Here is a 16,968-nt window from a genome sequence, read left to right on the forward strand (position 1 = left end):
CCACGGTATTGCAGCTGTGATTTTGCGAGGTACAGGTGCAACAAGCCATCTCTGTGGGCGCTTTATTGCTCTGCTTACGTGACTCATACTACGTACTGTACGAGCTGGTGTCTGACAGGTTCTCAGTAGCTCTGGAACAATCAGGAGCCCCCCGAATTAGGCTGTGGCAGGCTCCCTTAGCACGCCACGCAGGGCCACAGGAAGGTGGCCTGTCTTTTGAAGCTGGTATCGAGGTGACCGTGTAGCTGGCTAAATGAAGGCTGTGAAGAGGATGGGAAGCTAGGGGGGAGGAGAAGAAGAAGGAAATAATCACTGAAACTTAAGATAATAATTTTATTTTTAGTCTAATGTGCACACATGGCTGTTGATGATGAGGCTACCAGTGACATTAACAAACTCAAGCAAAAGATGTAAGCGAGTGGATATATGTAAAGGCTTCTTTGGGCAGTGCCACAAATTTGGACATCGACCAAGAGAATTATTTATGTCCCTTGCAATTTCAATGAAGAGCACAAAGGAGATAATTAGACCAGGATGCTTCGCATTGCTCTTTCCATCTTGCACACATTCATGCCCACCAAATGTGAAATGTTCGCCTTTTCCCCTCCAACGTGATGGTTGTTGAACTTATTTTTAGTGTCATTTGATAAGCCTCCCTGCTCGCAGAGAGACATCCCACTGACCCAGCCACTGGTCATTGTCTATACCAGTTCCCATCAAAGCGGGCGCGCTTTGTCAGGTTTCGACTCGAATATCCATTTTGCATCTGAAGTACAGTATCGAAAGTGACTGGATCATTTGAGCCTTTTTCTTCAGCTGCTCCCTCCTTCCTCCCCCACAGTGTTTCCGCTCACGCTAACATAATTTGGCATCGTCGACGTGACACGACACTGGTTTTTCTAAAAAATTATAATACATACATCGTCAATGTTTTGTGATGGCCGGCACTCCCGTAAATTTGATTTCTAAATTGATGGAAGGAGGTCTTTTTCCACTGTTGAATCTTAACCAATGCTCTGTGCCCCCTCGAAAACCGAGTAATGCACATACAGTAATAGGTCATTCAATGTCAAAAGGCATAAAAAAGATGAGCAAAATCTTCACAGGCTGCTGCTTGCTGTTGCCTTTAATTATATTAATTAAACTTTGAAATTCTCATGCAAAGAGAGTTGCTGGCTTGTGACGCTGAAGAGCCCTTGGAGATTTGGGGGGGGGGGGGTAAAACCCTGAGATACCAGCTTAGTGGCTACTGCTTTTTTAATCTGGAAAAAAAAATACATAAGCCTACGACTGCTAGGTATGTTTATAGATGATGATGTTTTATGCGCTACTGAACTGTGAATGCAGGAAAGGGGAAAAAACCACCAGCCACGGTGTCAAGGTCTTGAAGCATCAGTCCCTCAAACTCCGCTCAAGATCTCTGGTTACAGGCTGTCTTCCCGCAGAATAACGCTCTATTAATTCTCTTCCTGTCCCGGGTGCATAATGAAAGAAAGGTGTCTTCAAAAACTAAAGGGCAAAGTCTTGCTTGCTACCAATACCTTGAGGCATCCTGTCTACATTTTGTCATGCGTGTGCACTTTTCAGTGTTAGAATGACAAGATTTCCAGTCAGAAGGTTCCCGTAAGGCACAATGCGATGGGAGACTCGCAAGGGTTTTGTGATCTGACATCGCTGTAAGGCACTCAACTCTTGTGCTTGCTTAGCCTGGTGGGAATTTTTATCCTCCGCCTTTGGCTAGTAGTCCCTGTTTAAATAACACGTGCCATCTCTGCATCTGAGAAGCTTTGCATCTCTGCTAAAAGCACATTATGTCCTGAGAATTTGTAGTCCTTAAAAAAAAACAAAAAATAAGAAAAACAGAAAAATGTTATCATCTTTGGTGTCTCTATTCTCCCTTTTGTATTCTATAAAAGCATAGGCATGCAAGTCAATGCTTCTCTTCTTGTCACTGTTGCACATCACAGAGCATCAACGCGCTGGGGTGAAACACAGGAGCTCGGTACAGCAACACTGGCTCCTGGGAGCAGGGAATGCAGAAACCTTCTGAGTTCAGGCTTGAAGATGATCCAAGAAATGAAAGGAAGTGCTCAGTTCTCTCTGCTTGGTTGAAAAGTGGCAATGTGGCTGTCTTTCCTCCTGGTGTCCTCTTCTCCTCCTCTACTGAGATTGAACTCGGGTGAAGTTGATACACCGGCCCTGAGGGAGGGAGAAAGAGAGAAGCTCTTATTGGTGGAATAATACATGCAGCCAAGACTTCTGAATGCTGAATATTAGATGCTAGAAGGCGGCTGTAATTTAAATTCAGATGTTTGTGAAAATAACATACCCATGAAAAACCTTTTAAGAATTAATGGAAATTACCCAGAGTGAGGCATTACATTTGACTTACAAATTTATCATGTTAGGAAAGCAGCGATGACACAGAAGACACATTCTGAACGCTCTCAGGTCTTTTGTGAGGATAATTTACAAATTCTCAGTAACTGTAGCGAGCAAGCTCAAACCTGTCTCAACATGGTAAAGGAAGATCATGGCAAAGACAGATAATCCCCACAGCTCTCCCCCAAGCCAAATCCTCGCACGCTGCAGTGCAGATAAATGTGACCATTAGTTAGCAGGGCTGCTGCTGATTTGAGAATGTATTTTATTAGCAATAACCCAAGCTTTGCATCTATAAACTCTGTTCTTAAGTGCTTTAAAATTGCTGTGCACCAAAAGGAAAAGCAGTTTCTCTCGATGTCGTTCCCAAGTAAATACCATTCTCCCATAAATGGGCCCAGATTAATCTTGACAGCTTTTGGTGTAGCTGAATGAAACAAATCCGCTAGCAAATACCAGGACCTCTTTTTATTAATTTGGGATAAGCACTAAAAATTGTCAGTCACTTCTCAGAGCTTATTTACATGTCCAAACCCCAAAGTGAACATGTGTTTTTGAAGTATGGTGTACTCTCAACAGGACAGCTCCTCTCTTTGACCAGCTCTTTTGTGAACAGCAGCGATACCTTTCCTTTCTGTGACGGAAAAAGCCAGCTTACATTGAGCCCTTGTTCAGAACTTCTCCACCCAGAGAAAAGTAATTCTCCAAGGTATGATATGGAAGTATTAAGTACTTGTACGAAAACATATGCGGTACGACTACTGAATGCCAGCCGGTATCGTGTCTTTTGGCGTGAGGTTCTTCATTCGTTACGAAGCCTCTCCCATCCAGTGGGCCCTGTCACACAGAGTCCCGCACCGGGCGGGCCATAAGGAGCCCATACGGTGATGGCCTCGGCCAGGGCCCGTCTCTGGGCCTACGCTAGCCTGTTCTCAACGGCTGTCTCTGGACTGCACGGGAGATCTTCACAGGTGTGTAGGGTACAGGTTTCACAGGGTTTAGAGGGATTTTATGTGAAAGTCTCCTCAAAAGGAAAAAAACTGAGCGTGTTTCCTCTCCTCTGTCCCCTTCAATTCCTACATGAGGACTTCGAGATTGCCATGTCCATGAAACAATTTGTAAGAGAACTGTAAAAGATGATGCCAAGAAACCTCTGCTAGTTTTGAAATAAGCAGCTGTGCTTACATTTGCAATCCTTATTTCTTTTTAGAGATGCATGGTTGGGGGGAAATTACTGCTTTCTTCTTAAACCTAGGAGATTACAGAATTATCAAGTGAAATTAGGGCTGAATTTCATGCACCTTTCATTTATTTATTTTGATGTAAACATTTTACCAGTTAACAGGGAGGGTGATTCACACTGTGTTGTTTGGCACTACTCAAGCAAGTCTCAGCTGGCACCTGCCTGTGACTGGCATGAAAGGGGTGGCGTTCTAAGGGATTTTTTTTTCCCCCTAATGCTTTTCTAATGATTCTCTTTCTGTCAACTGCATAATAAATATAAGATTGGTGAATAGGTGGGTGCGGTAATTGTAGTAACCTCTAGCTGCTACCATCTGTATTATAAATGCAGAAGAGAAGCAGAGAGATCAGCCAGGAGCGCAAAGAGGTTTCTTTAAAGGCAAAGTATAATAGGCCTGGACATCTTTATGCACCTTTCCATTTGCTTGGTTTATTGTTGGGGTTTGGTTCGTTGTTGCTGTTGTTGTTGTTAAATTAAGGATACCAAAATGAATTCTGTTGTAGAAGCAAAGTATTTCTGGAGCATAAAATCCAGAAATGCTGTGCAACTTAAGTACTTCTGACGACAGAGCTTATGTCAAATAAACACTGACAGGAACGATGCTTACATTGACGTTAATGCCATAATGGAAAAATAAGACTCTGCAAAACATTAGCAGAAAACAGTTAATGGGGGAATTGCTGTAGTTCCTAGCTGATGTAATTAATATTACAATTTACCTATCAGTACAAAATTTCTGCTTTTGTTTGTAGCTTTCTTACCATTCTTTAAAGATAGTTACCAGTGTATGAATTTATGTGAATTCTGGACAAATGATTTGACTATTATTCATTTTGGTGTTTGCATTCAGAAGGCACTTTAGTGGCTCAATGCTTTTTACCTGAGGTCTGAAATAATCACTGTAATCAAAAATAAGTCCCTCAGGGTCTGACTGCATGAAGTCAGTTAGTGCAGCGCGTTAAGAGGGGCCAAGTGCGTTTTTAGTTCTTGAGAACAGCATTAATGAACTACATAACAAATGTCGTTTAATGGGGAAATTAGCCCCTTAGTACTAGGGAAGATGGTGTTCTGTGGCCATAGGAAGCGTTTCCAGTTGAAAAGCCAAGTATGGAAAATTAGGGAGAACTTTCACTTTGAAATCTTGTTACCAAAGACAGCATAGGTTTCTATCTCTGCCTTGGCGGCGATCCTACCAGGTAGCAGGAATGTAACTGTCACTACAAATCCCATGAGCTGTACTGGCAGCGAAGGCTGAACCGCTCTGCAGTGAGAGCTGCTCCCTCTGCTCCGTCCTAGCCTCTCCAGGGCAAGGGGGATGCACTGCAGGTCTGTAGCACTGGGCACTGCTGCAGTGGCCAGGTGTGTTCTCCTACATGCCCTGCAGTTTTGGGGTGTCTGTCATCTTCTGAAGGCTGACCATGAGTGGTAGATTATTTTTGAACAATGTAAGGGGGGAACTGAGGAAGAAAGGGAACATCAACCTGTTCCAAAATAAATCTGGAAATTGTGAAGCCTTAAAATAAAGTTGAGAGGTGCCATCTTAGGAGTTACAGGACATTGCTTTTACTAGAATAAGAAAAAGATGTTATGTTTTGTTCTAAACACATCATCTTTGCCAGCCTATAGTAAAGATCTTTTGGAAGATCATCCTGTGATACTTGTTGGTTTTTTTCCTTACTACCTGAGGCAGAGTCACTTCCACTCTGAACCTACCCGTAGGCATTAAGTTAGTGAGTATATTTGATGTATGATCAGGTAGTGCTATAACTTAGGTGATTTTCTGTACTGGCAACTTTGACTACCTTTTCTTAAGAAACCTGGTGGATGAGAGACTTCAAATGAAAGCAAAGCCTTCCATGTAAGAAACCATTTTTTGTGTACAGTGTGATGCCTGCAAAGGACAGAGCTGAGATCAGGATTGGAAAATACACTGAAAGTGCTAATTAATGAGAAGGTCAGGAACACTGTAGTGTCATTAATGGAACAGCAAATACCGCACGCCGGCATAGTAGAGAACAGCTTTTCCATTTAGGTAATGGGATGTGACAAGGTGCCTGGTTTCACAATACCTACACATGAAATGCATTAACTAGCAGCTTTCCAGCCAACATAAAGGGCTTTGAGGTCTCACCATGCTCGCAATTTAAGTTTAACTTGCACAAATACCATACATACAGTAGATACATGTGTATCAGCAAGCCTTTCTCTTGGTCTGCTTGCCACAGTTTGTTCGAATGTAACTTTTTGCCCTACATGCTGGCGTAGAGGGTTTTTCCATCCAGGACGAGTGGTTCCAGACAAAGCAGGGACAGAGGAGAGCCTTAAATGAGCAGTCAGCATTATGATTTCCCACTCATCTCCCGTGGTGTCTGCTCCAGCCTCCTTACTTGAGGACTCACAGGGGAGGAAGGAGAAAAAGGAATTGTTTGGTCAGCCAGACCCATGCTCATGTAACCCATCCCAGAAGCACACAAAACGCCATGAACTGGAGAATCTCAAAGCACCTAAGAAATACCCACTATCAAAACAGTGCCAGTATCAGACAATAATTGATAATATCAAATACCTTGTAAGTAGTTTAACTGAGGTTTTAAACCATTTGCATTCTAGATGGACAAACTGAAGTAAGCAGAAGACAAAAGATTAATTTTCAATTGTTAAGGATTTACCATTACAGATCAAACAACTATAAACTATGGGTTTTCTTCAACTAGAAAACTGCGTTGTATGTGATGTAAGCAATATCACTGTCTTCGTGCAAGTTGGTTTTGAGAAAAAGGTGCATACTTGCATAACTCTTTCCTGTAAATTAATTCAAAACTTCCTATGTGGTGATATCAGCTTCATCATTAAGAGCAGCTTTTAGAAATAGAATATTAAATTTTCTTCTGATTAATCTGAACTTTACAAAAAGGACTATTTACTTAAATAGAAGCACTATTTACCAAATGGTAGACTCATCAGTCTGTTTTGGCCTTCACAATTAAAACATGCTTGTTCTATGTAACTGATTATACCAGTGAATTACCATCCTAGTAGCACTGCCATGATCCACTAGTTTGGTGAGTTAATGTTACACTCGTGTCCCCGTACTCAATTAAACAATCAATACAACCAATTTGAAATCAGATGTATCATGCCTTGTAAATCACTGGATCATAAACCTTAACAATACCAACATGTAGTCAGTATAAAATTGAACTAAATTAGTGGTTTAGGACTGGAGTAATTATAAAATGAGTTATGCAAGTATTCTGTAGTCTTTGTGTGGAATACTGGAGTCGTGTCCACGCACAAGATTCAATAGAAGAAATAAGAACAAAACACCCTTAACTCTCAAAGGTGCACGAGAAGAATATGGCAGGTATTTAACAAGATAAAGAAAGAAAGAGGGCAGAGATCTATGGCAAGGGGTTTTAACCAAGAAGGGAATACTTTTATGTTACATCAAAACCATTTCTTAAATTGTTGAATATCTTACTAAATTTAAGCTATAGGGTAGCCAAGGTAAGTCCTTACAGGGCACACAATCTCAAGGGAAGTAAACTGCAGATTTGAGCCTCACCTGGCACCGCCCTGCCCGCACCCCACCCCCCTCACCCCCCCCAAAAAGGCACAAGAGGGGCTTGCAGAAACAGCTGTGTTTCCTCCTCCAGTGTGACCTTCTCTGAGGCTGTACAGCTCTGCTGGAACAGCGCACTGCACACGTGTGGTCTGCACTCTGATAAAAGCCTGGAAAACAGCTGTTGATGTTGGCTAGGTAGGTACGAAAAGCACTTTAATTTGTATGTGTGCATGTGTGAGCAAGTGCGCACCACCTTCCTGCAATCCCTAACGTAATGCTGGGCTCTTGCTGGGGGCAAGTGGGGGAAACTTCACAGATTCCTCCAGAGCCCAGCCTGCTGGCCTTCCCTGTTCAAAAAGCTGTACATACATTCACCGTGTAGCTCCTGCGTGATCTAGAGAATAAAGTGGGTTTTACTTCTCTGCTGCATTTTTTTCAAACTGAACTACAGACTTTCTGCTCTTTTCAGTTAGAAGCTGCAAATGTGTACTGCCATAAAACTTTATGTCCTGTCAGCTGTTTAAAATGGGCCATTGAGGTGGGGGTTTTCCTCCCCTCAAGTAAAGCGGCTAGAAGACATGCTGCTCAGCAAAAAGAGTTGGAAAATGTGAGAATGACAGGCAGCACTCTCCTGGAAATGACTAATAAATTTTGCTAGATCTTTCCAAACTGAAATAGACGAAAGGCAACAAAGGTGTAAGAGTAGATTTTAAATGAGTAGCAGGATGGTAACTGGCCATTGCAGAAGCTGTATGCATTGCTTTTGTTGAGATGAACGTGGAAGTCCCTTACTGAGGGCGTGGGCTGGGAGAGCTCTTCACCCTCCCTTTCCCCCTCACTGTAGTACCGGATAGGCACAGGCTTGGGGGGGGGGGGGGGGGGGTGAGGGGGGGAAGCTGGGTGCCAATGCCATAGCTGCCTGCTTGGCTGGGAAGAGTTTTATTGCCTTGAGTCATGTCAGAGTATAACTTTTTCTATTATTAAGTACCATCTGGAGTGCCTAGAGCTTTTTGAGAAGCATCTTTTTTAGTATATGACATACATGCAAAGGAGAGACAAATACGTGGATACGGATATGGATACATGGGCTCCGTTCCTGGTATCTCAAACGTGGACTGGGTTTGCCAAATCAGCAGCAGCAGTCCTCACAGCACTAACTCCAAAGCTGAAATCTGGCAATAGAACCATTCTTCTTTCTTTTCCTGCGTAATAGGCTTTTTCTATTCACCTATGAAATACTAAACTAATAAATATCTTTTGAACCTAAGGGCCTCATTGCACGGAAAGGACTTTTCTAAAATTAGTATCTAATCATGGGTTGGATAACAAATGCTTTAAGTTTTCTGGTTTGCTCTCCTTTATTGTGTAATTGCTTAAAAGGATGCAATTAAGGGAAGTCAGGTTCTCTATATAAAACCTTGAAGCCAGCATCAACTACTGGATGCTGCTACAAGGCTCTGGTGAGATGTGATCTCCTTTGAAGCCATGGATCCTTCATCATGGCCTTGCTCCAAATGCTACTGAGCTGACAGGCTCAGGCTACCTATGAAAAATAACCAGTATGACGCAGAAAGCATTTTTCTGGTTTTATGGTGTTATGAGGTAGCTTTTAACATACCACCTTCAGCCCGCTGTCTCTGGCTACTACAAATATACTTTGGTATATTTGGCCCTGCTTGTAGTATTCCTCAGTAATTCAGAAAGGGCAGCTGAAGCAGTCTGTAAAATCAAGGAGGGTGGACATGGGCTGTGATGATATCCAGCCACCCAACCTATGCTGCACCATCTGTTCTCAAGTACTTAGTCATTCAACCATACCTGTCCTTGCGTTTGGCTCAATTTCTTTAACATGCCGAATCACTGTATATATATGTAGGAAAAGGTTCCCTGTATGCTGCTGAATTGTTCAGCATCCAATTTAGGACTGATAAAAACATCTGCATTTTGCAGAGGAGCACTTACAGAGCCCTGTTTTGTCCACAACAGTTGTACTACCCTCTATAATACACAATGCCCTAAAAGACTGGCTCTTTTTGGCCTTGGAGGCTCAAAGATGCTCCACTGTATGTTGCTGACATACCAGCAGAAGCTGAGGGTCATGTGCTTCTACCCCAGCTGCAGTGTCCCCATAAAGAGAACATACCCTTTTGGGATTTGTCACTTATATGGCACATGAGCTCTGTGCCCTCCAGGCCAATTGATCAGCATAGCTGTAGGAAGGAGAGGGTTTTAGAATAATGTCACTCCAGAGACACATATTTAGCAATGTCATTTATGTTGGCCCTGTCTTCACAGCACTGTCAGAGCATCTTTCATCTCTGTGATCAGTGCATCCCTGTTAGTCCAGCTTTGTCATTCCCCAGGAAGCTGTTTCTCGTGACAGCTCTCCATGACAGTCTGCTGAGACTGCTGGTGCAGTTGGATCAGCAGACGAGAATCTGGTTTACCTGATTCCATTTCTTCTTATGCTTATTTTCCCTGTGGCCCAGCCTGCAGTTTGCTTCTCTATAAGGAATCAAAGTTGAGAGTATCAGGTTCTTCTTCCCTGTAGCCCTTTCAGTAAAGGACAGGACTGTGTAAAGCTTTTGTTTTTTGCTAATGCAAGGGAACAGGCAATTTCCTGCTTTCTGAACCTCTTTAGAATCACTAACTCCCAGTGCAAAGCTTACTGGGGATAATGAACTCCTGCACATGCTCCCAACCTGCACACTCATGTGCAGTTGTGACAATAAAAGGGCCTTTTAAAGGGATCAAACCAGCAGTGATTCAAACTAGGTGCTGAGATGCCAGCATTTGGCACCAGCCTCCTCAAAGTCCTGGTAGAAAAGCTGAAGAGTGGTGGCTGTTTCCTTACTGGAAAAATCCCACTGCTTCCCCTCAGCACAGCCTGGAACCACAGAGCGGAACAAGACAGCAGTTTGCGTCAACATGCCTTTGCCAGGCTCAGGAGCCAAACCCTACAGTCTTAGAGCCTTCAAAAAGGGCCATCCGTGATCTTCCCTCGCTGTAGCTAGCAAAAGCAACATTAACTAGAGCTAGTGTCACCTTGCCCCCATCTCCTGGGCATTAAAATTCTACTGGCACTAACATCCGTGCGCTTCTTTACTAGCTCCCCCGCTTGGGATGTATTTCACTGCTATAACCGTTATAATATTACGCTTGCCTCATAAATACCCGTTGACAAGCTGGAGCATACAACTGAAGTTAAGTTTATATACTTTTTTTTTTTTAAAGATAGCTGATTTATATGTTTACTTTGGAGCAGGGTTGCTAACCCACCCATGTCCTGTACAGCTCTAAGCAGCGATTTAAACAGACATGTCTCTCACACTTGCTCTTTGACCCTGCCAACCAGGTAATCCCATCACTCAGAGACCCAAGAAGTTCAGAACATTTTAAGTTTGGAATTGGCTTTACACTTCTGCTAACAGAAACCTGCGTGTTCTGTTGCCGAGCTCATAGCACTCAGACCTCATCTCTGCAGATGCACATTGCTGCCAGCATGTTTATTTTATATAAAGCAAAACCATTTTAAGTTGTCAAGAGTTTCCTGTCCCTGCATATGTCATGTTACTGCCCACAGAAGCCCACCTGCAACAGGTTTCAGCAGCTGCATACTCACCAATCACCATCCTAATGCAGTGCCGTTAGGCAGCTGCACAAGTTGCAAGTGAAGAAGTCCCAATCAGCATCCCTGAAGCACACTATGGTGGTAGATATTTAGCACCTGGGAAAAGATGACTTGCAGCACTATACACTGCTGGAAGTATCGTTTTTCACAGAATAAATCAGCAATGAATCTCTTAGAGGAATAGTCTTAAACCGGCGTTATTGCTACAGAAGCTATCACTACTGATGCAGACATCAGGATCATTTCTAGGGCTGCCCAAGCAGGCTTTCTCCCCAAAATTACTTAACTGATGGCTGAAACATCTCTGAAAGAGATGAGGCAAGCTCTGAACCCCAAGAACAACTATGGATGGGCTCAAAAATCCTTGTAAAGTAACAACATAATAAAAAGAAACAAACTACAGATTAATAGCGCTGTGTATTTTTACCTTAAAAAGGATTTTTTTTTCTCCACTCTAGCAATTTTTGCCAGTAACTTGAGGTAAGTGGAAAGGCATATAACTTGTTTATTACGCTCATATTTATGTAACATCGCCTCCTTAGCATGTGTGCATGAACCTCATGATCTTTCCAAGCAATGTAGTGGTCCTGTAGGTCAACTTCCAAAAGCCACATAATCTGAATTTCAAGAACAGTAGTTTCACAATGAAAACTGGCATCATCTGCCTCAAAAAAAGACAGCTTTGAGGACAATGTGCCAGCACAATTAGATGTGTACCTCAGTAGCAAAGTCTGACTTCACAGCTGCCTTTCATCCCTCAGTCCTCTTTAGTGGTGTAGGCATCTAAAGTGAACGTGAAGTCCAGAGGAGGAGGACAGGGCTAGTTTCTTTTACAAGATCGTTGCTGTCTTTCTGCACCAAATAAATACTGGTTTTTAGAGTACAGGCCAAAAACCAAAACTGCCAGTAACAGGTTCAAACCAGTTATTTTAACAATACTATGTATATAAAAGCGTGCAATGGGTGGCTGAGAGTATGTTGCTGCTGTTTCTTGCAGGAAAATATGTAGCTCAGTTGTAGCCATCTGCCTCAAATTTTTACCTTAATATAAATATTATGCAGTAAGTATTAATTTGCTGAGAGGAACCCTGTGGGTATCTTAAGCCTATTTATGTGTTGTATCTGACATAGCCCTGATTCAGCAGTCACTACTATTGAACAAAGTTGCTAAGTTCTGGCTTGTTGGGGTTTTTTTTTCAAGTGCCTGTGATTTAGGTGTGTGTTTTGGTAATTCTTGTGCTGACAGTTTGCTAAACGCTTGGAGGAAACTTTCAGTGATGCAGAGCAAGCGTGCACGTATAAAATGCTGCTGTTGTCATCTGGCAGAGGTTGGTATCTGCTTCGTACACACTTTGCTTAGATGTAAATGAAAATACTTGGTGCACTGCAGTGAGGAGTCAAGGGGTATTATCTGTGGTATTTTTAGTCCACTGGCAGCTTTGAGAAAATGCTATTAAAACAGCTTTCCCCCACACACTAATAACGCTTATTTTGTAACTGGACATATGGACATTTCAGCACAGTTGCTACAGCGAACAAAATCTTCAAAGTACATTTTTACCAGTGGTGTAACCTTGTGAAACCCAGGACTGAAGGGATTTTTGTAGCTCAATATGCTACATGGCACTGAAGGGAGTGCTGCTGCCAAGACTCCCGGTACTTGAGAGTAAAGATGCAGGGCTAGACTTTCAACACTGTTTTCGCACCTTTGAAATTCCAAGCAACTTCTGCAGAGTAATCTGAAAAGCTCCATCCACACTGACCTCCTGCTAATCAGGTCAAACACAAACAGCACAGGCACTGTACAGCTCCTTGCCTGCATGAGCACAGACCTGTGGTCCGTGGGGCTGCTCCAGAGCAAGACAACCGTCGGCACAAGTGAGGGCAAGAGCTACAGGTATTCTTATCATCTGTACTCCGTTTGTGCCCGAATGTAAGTCACTCTGTCATTTAAATACCAGGGAGGCAGTCTTGCCCTGACCGGTTTTCAGAGAAGGACAAGAAGGCAAGTAGATCGCAGAGGTATGCAGTCAGCCAGCGAAGGGAAAGGAAACGAGTGCTCAACCAGTGTGAGCATTTCCCAACCTTCCTGGACAGGTTTTGGTAATGAAGAAGGGAGGGATTTATCCTCCTTTGCCAAGTTTTCTGTGACTGCTTTATTCAGCAGTTCTCCAAATAAACTACTGCCTTGAAAAAGAGTGGTTGTGACAAGCTGCCTCTCCTGTGAGTTGGCCTTCCAGGTCTGGGAGGAGAGTGTGCGACGAGCTGCTGAGCCAGTTGTGTGGGCCTTAGGGGAGAATAAAACTGTATGCATTTGTAGCATCTGCTTCAAAAGGAGGTTGTGGCAAATATTTTATTCAGCAGAGCTGGAGGTCTCCTGTCTCTAGAGGGCAGGAGTTTGTTGTTTTCCTCATACAAAGGAAGCATTGCTTATGCAAAAGGAAAGGATGTGGAAATGGCCTGGAGAGTCCCTGTTATTCTACCACAGATTCTTTGCAGCGAGGGCCCTGGCGCGCTCTCCATCTGACCCCTTGGCAGTAAGCCTCCCTCACTTGCAGCACTTCTGCCTCCATGGAAATACACCATGGCCTGGCAAGGTTTGACCCTTCTTTCCTGAAGGACACGTTCTTGTTTTGTTTTCCCATTGCAAGTGCCTGCCAATGGAGGGCTCTTCTCCTTCAGATCTAATTACGCCTTGGAAGGCAGATCAAGCTTGTTCTCGCTGCCAGAGGGAAAGTGATCTCTGTCCTGGCGGCCTTCCCAGCACACACCTAACCCAGCACTGAAGCTCACTCACTCACTCACGTGGGCGCAATAACCAGGACATCTTCTCCTCTCATCCCCAGACTGATACACTCATGTGATAGACCAGAGGGGAGGACTGTAACACAGCTCCAGGTGAGGCTTCAAGAGCTCTTCTTTAATCTCGGTGGTATGCATGCTTCACTGGGGCTGGGTTGCTGAAGAACAGGAGAGATGTTTAATCTGAGAAGTGTCTTGGCTCTTGGAACTCTTCTAACTGGGATTAATCCTTGTCAGGAGTTATTACTGGGGATCCCCATTTATGTTATGGGAGGACTCCAGCCAAACTGACAGCACGCCTAAGCTTTAGTGCCAAATGGTTTCCTCGTGTTAGCATCCTAAATGACTCCTCAAGTCCTCTACATCTTTTTTAGGAAGAAAAGAAAGAGCATATGCTACTAGATGCATCACTTTTCAAGCCCTGTGAAATCAGAAACAGAGCCCAATTTTAAGCCCACTAAACCCAACAAACATCAAAACCTGGTGCTTTGGGGTCTTTTTCATCTAAAAAGGCAAAGAATATCAGAAATTTACAGTTCCTAGAGCTGCCATCTCTAAAGCAAAAGTCAAACATCTCCATTATTCTTCCTTCCTCCCCTCTGTACAACTACTCAAAGTGAGAAGAATGCAATTTATCTTTCTCTGAAATCAGAGGTAGCAAGAGATAAACCATAACTGGCAGAAGAACCATTCACTTCAAACTCCTCCTCTCCTCCGTCATGACCTCAACACGGGAAAGTCAGCAAAGTCCCCTTCACACCTCTCCTATGACCTCCTTCCTTTAGGAATGCTTCCCAGTCTCCTTTGCCTGATTGACTTCTTTAACCTGGGCTTTTCTGAAGAGCTCTTCAGATGGCTCCTATATGTAAGAAGCAGATGCTCTACAGCTGTGAGGTTCATGAGTCATACAGGGCTCATGTTCTCAGGTCATTACAGAGCACCAACACGGCATTCATACCCCAGCCAAAAACCTAGCCCATTTGATTTTATGGTATCTGGCTGGCATATGATAATTACTTGTAAAGAGAGAAGTCACCCCAATGATATAGCATTTAGGATTTTAAATAATTATCATGCAATTATTATGAGGAAAAAAAAACCAAAACCCACTGAAGAAGTTCTGGGGGGAAAAAGTGAATCTGTCTCTTAGGAGGAAGACTAGAAAGGCCGTGGCATGGCGGGAGGGTGCAGCTCTACTGCAGTTGTGACTGCTTAGATTGACATGGCTCTGTAGGTGGCAAGACGGAGGGAGCCCCAGCAGGAACCTCGCTCTGCCACGTGAACGCCTGCACACACTGCATACAGCAGCCCTCTAGATGCCACTGTGATCCAGCTGTCACTGCACCAGCTGAAGCTGTTACAGCAATATCTGATAGCTGGATCCTTCACAGCGATAATGAATTCAGCATTAATGACACTGACCACTGGGCCCGGTAAAGAATGCCAATGCCAAGCTGCTTCCCCACCCTTCAACCCATGTCGGCTTCCCTGGTACAATGAGTACACGTCACAGAGTCAACTCCTTCCTGCAGACAAAACCCTGCAGCACATAATTAGGCTTTTGTTTTAATTCAGATTGACCAGTAATCATAAACTTCACAGACAGACATCCCTCCCCTTCCCCCCTAAAACCAAAATCTTCTCCATCCAGAGCAGCGTTAGAAGTGGCAGCTACAGAATCCTCTACCTTGGACCAGGCCTAAATCCTTCCTGCCAGCCAAACCCTCATGCAACACCATAATTAAAACGATCGCAGAATATATCATGGAGCCTGCTCCACATCTGATTTAGACCTTCTGGATTATGAGAGGAGGAGACTCTATGAACCTGTCTGATTTGTGTTCGTACACATCTCTGTCAGTCTGCGTTGCTCTCAGTTTGCAAAGATGCCTATTAATTGTATGTCAGGCATATTTCAAATGGTGCTAATTTATTGCTATTGTTGCTAGCATTACTGCTGGTAGAAGCCCTAGCCATTGACCCACGAGCCACTGTACTCAGAGAACAGAGAAGAAGAGATTGCTGTAACTAGTCCCTTACGATAACAAGTGCTGACCTCTGATGCTTATAAATGGGGACAAATACAAAATGCCAATACACATTTCCACATCTGTCTAGTGTTGCAGCACTCTCCAAACTAGCCAGCTGTAACAAGGTCTTTTACCATCTCATACCAATATACCCTTCATACCAGTCCCTCTGCTGTCTTCTCCTCACCCAGGGCATGTGTTCTCTCTTCTCTTGATTCTTCCTCTCTCTACTTCTTCCTCGGCTGCTCCCTCTTCACTGGCTGCCCAACAACTTCACAGAACCAGCCACAGCTGCACCTTATCTACATCAGCCAAATCACAGTTGTATATTATCAATGCTAATTAACCCAGCTTCTTTCCTCTACAATCCCCCCCCCCTTTTTTTTAACATTTCATACCTTATGTTTTTAACAATTATTACAACCTTTTTACAAATAAACTTTTCATACAGTCCTCTACAATTCCTCTACAGTCTAGCGTTTGAATTAGGAGTCGGTCGGTGCCTCTGTCCAGGAGCACAAACTGCTACAATTGAGGGCTGCATGTCTGCCCCCCTTGCATACAAAATTAAAGCTTAATCTCTCACTTGGACATTACAGACTGCTGAAGAGACATGCTGCTAGCAGTCACAGTGCTCTGGTGAACTGCAGCTACTCGTAGCACACACAGGTCAGGGTGGCCTTTGAATAACAGCTCTTGTGCGATGGAAGATGACGATCAGTCAGTCACAGCAGAGGAAGAGAGGAATGTACGAGTTTCTCCTTGTACAAGAAGTTATTCCAGCAAGCAAGGCAGGGTGGGCAGCACACGTGGCAGGTTTCTGTAGTAATTCTTTGCCAAAAAGCCTGTTAATTTAGGAAGACTTTTGTCCAGGATTATCTTGCCAGATAGCAGTAGTCTCCTTATTTCCCACTAGCAAGGCATTTGCTAACAATTCACTTGGAGGTACTAGTGTCACAGTTGCCAGCTTCTGTTAATTTTTAGGCACTGCTTCTGATTTCATGCGTCTTACTGAAAATCAGGAATAGTTCCTTTAAAGTTAGCAGTGTAAAGCTCATGGAAATAAGATCAGAAGCTGGTCCTCAGCTTGTATTATGACAGTGTGGTGTCTATCATGGGCTCCTTTTCAGGACTCCCAAGCAGTTGGCCCGTCACAAGTGGTGCTGGCAGCCTCTAGGATGTGTGCACTGCAGAGATACCGCTTGAGTCCTGCAGCAGTTGCACTTTTTTCCTTCCTTGTGGACAGGGCTATGTGGGGTGAAGTCTGTACTACCTTAAATATTTTCTCCTCATTGGAAATCACTGCTCCAGATGT

At 43.6% G+C, this 16,968-nt stretch overlaps 1 protein-coding gene across 1 annotated transcript in view; it reads right to left on the reverse strand.

Moving 5' to 3' along the window:
• Positions 1 to 319: 319 nt before the first annotated feature.
• Positions 320 to 16,968, reverse strand: part of ANTXR2 (ANTXR cell adhesion molecule 2) — a 120,232-nt gene continuing 103,583 nt past the window's right edge. The window contains exon 17 of the mRNA XM_040586928.1: positions 320 to 2,199. Within this exon, the coding sequence (XP_040442862.1) occupies positions 2,161 to 2,199 (39 nt within the window). The 3' untranslated portion in view covers positions 320 to 2,160. The remainder of the gene's footprint in view (positions 2,200 to 16,968) is intronic.

Source organism: Falco naumanni, chromosome 1 (assembly GCF_017639655.2).
Source record: "Falco naumanni isolate bFalNau1 chromosome 1, bFalNau1.pat, whole genome shotgun sequence".
Taxonomy (NCBI): domain Eukaryota; kingdom Metazoa; phylum Chordata; class Aves; order Falconiformes; family Falconidae; genus Falco; species Falco naumanni.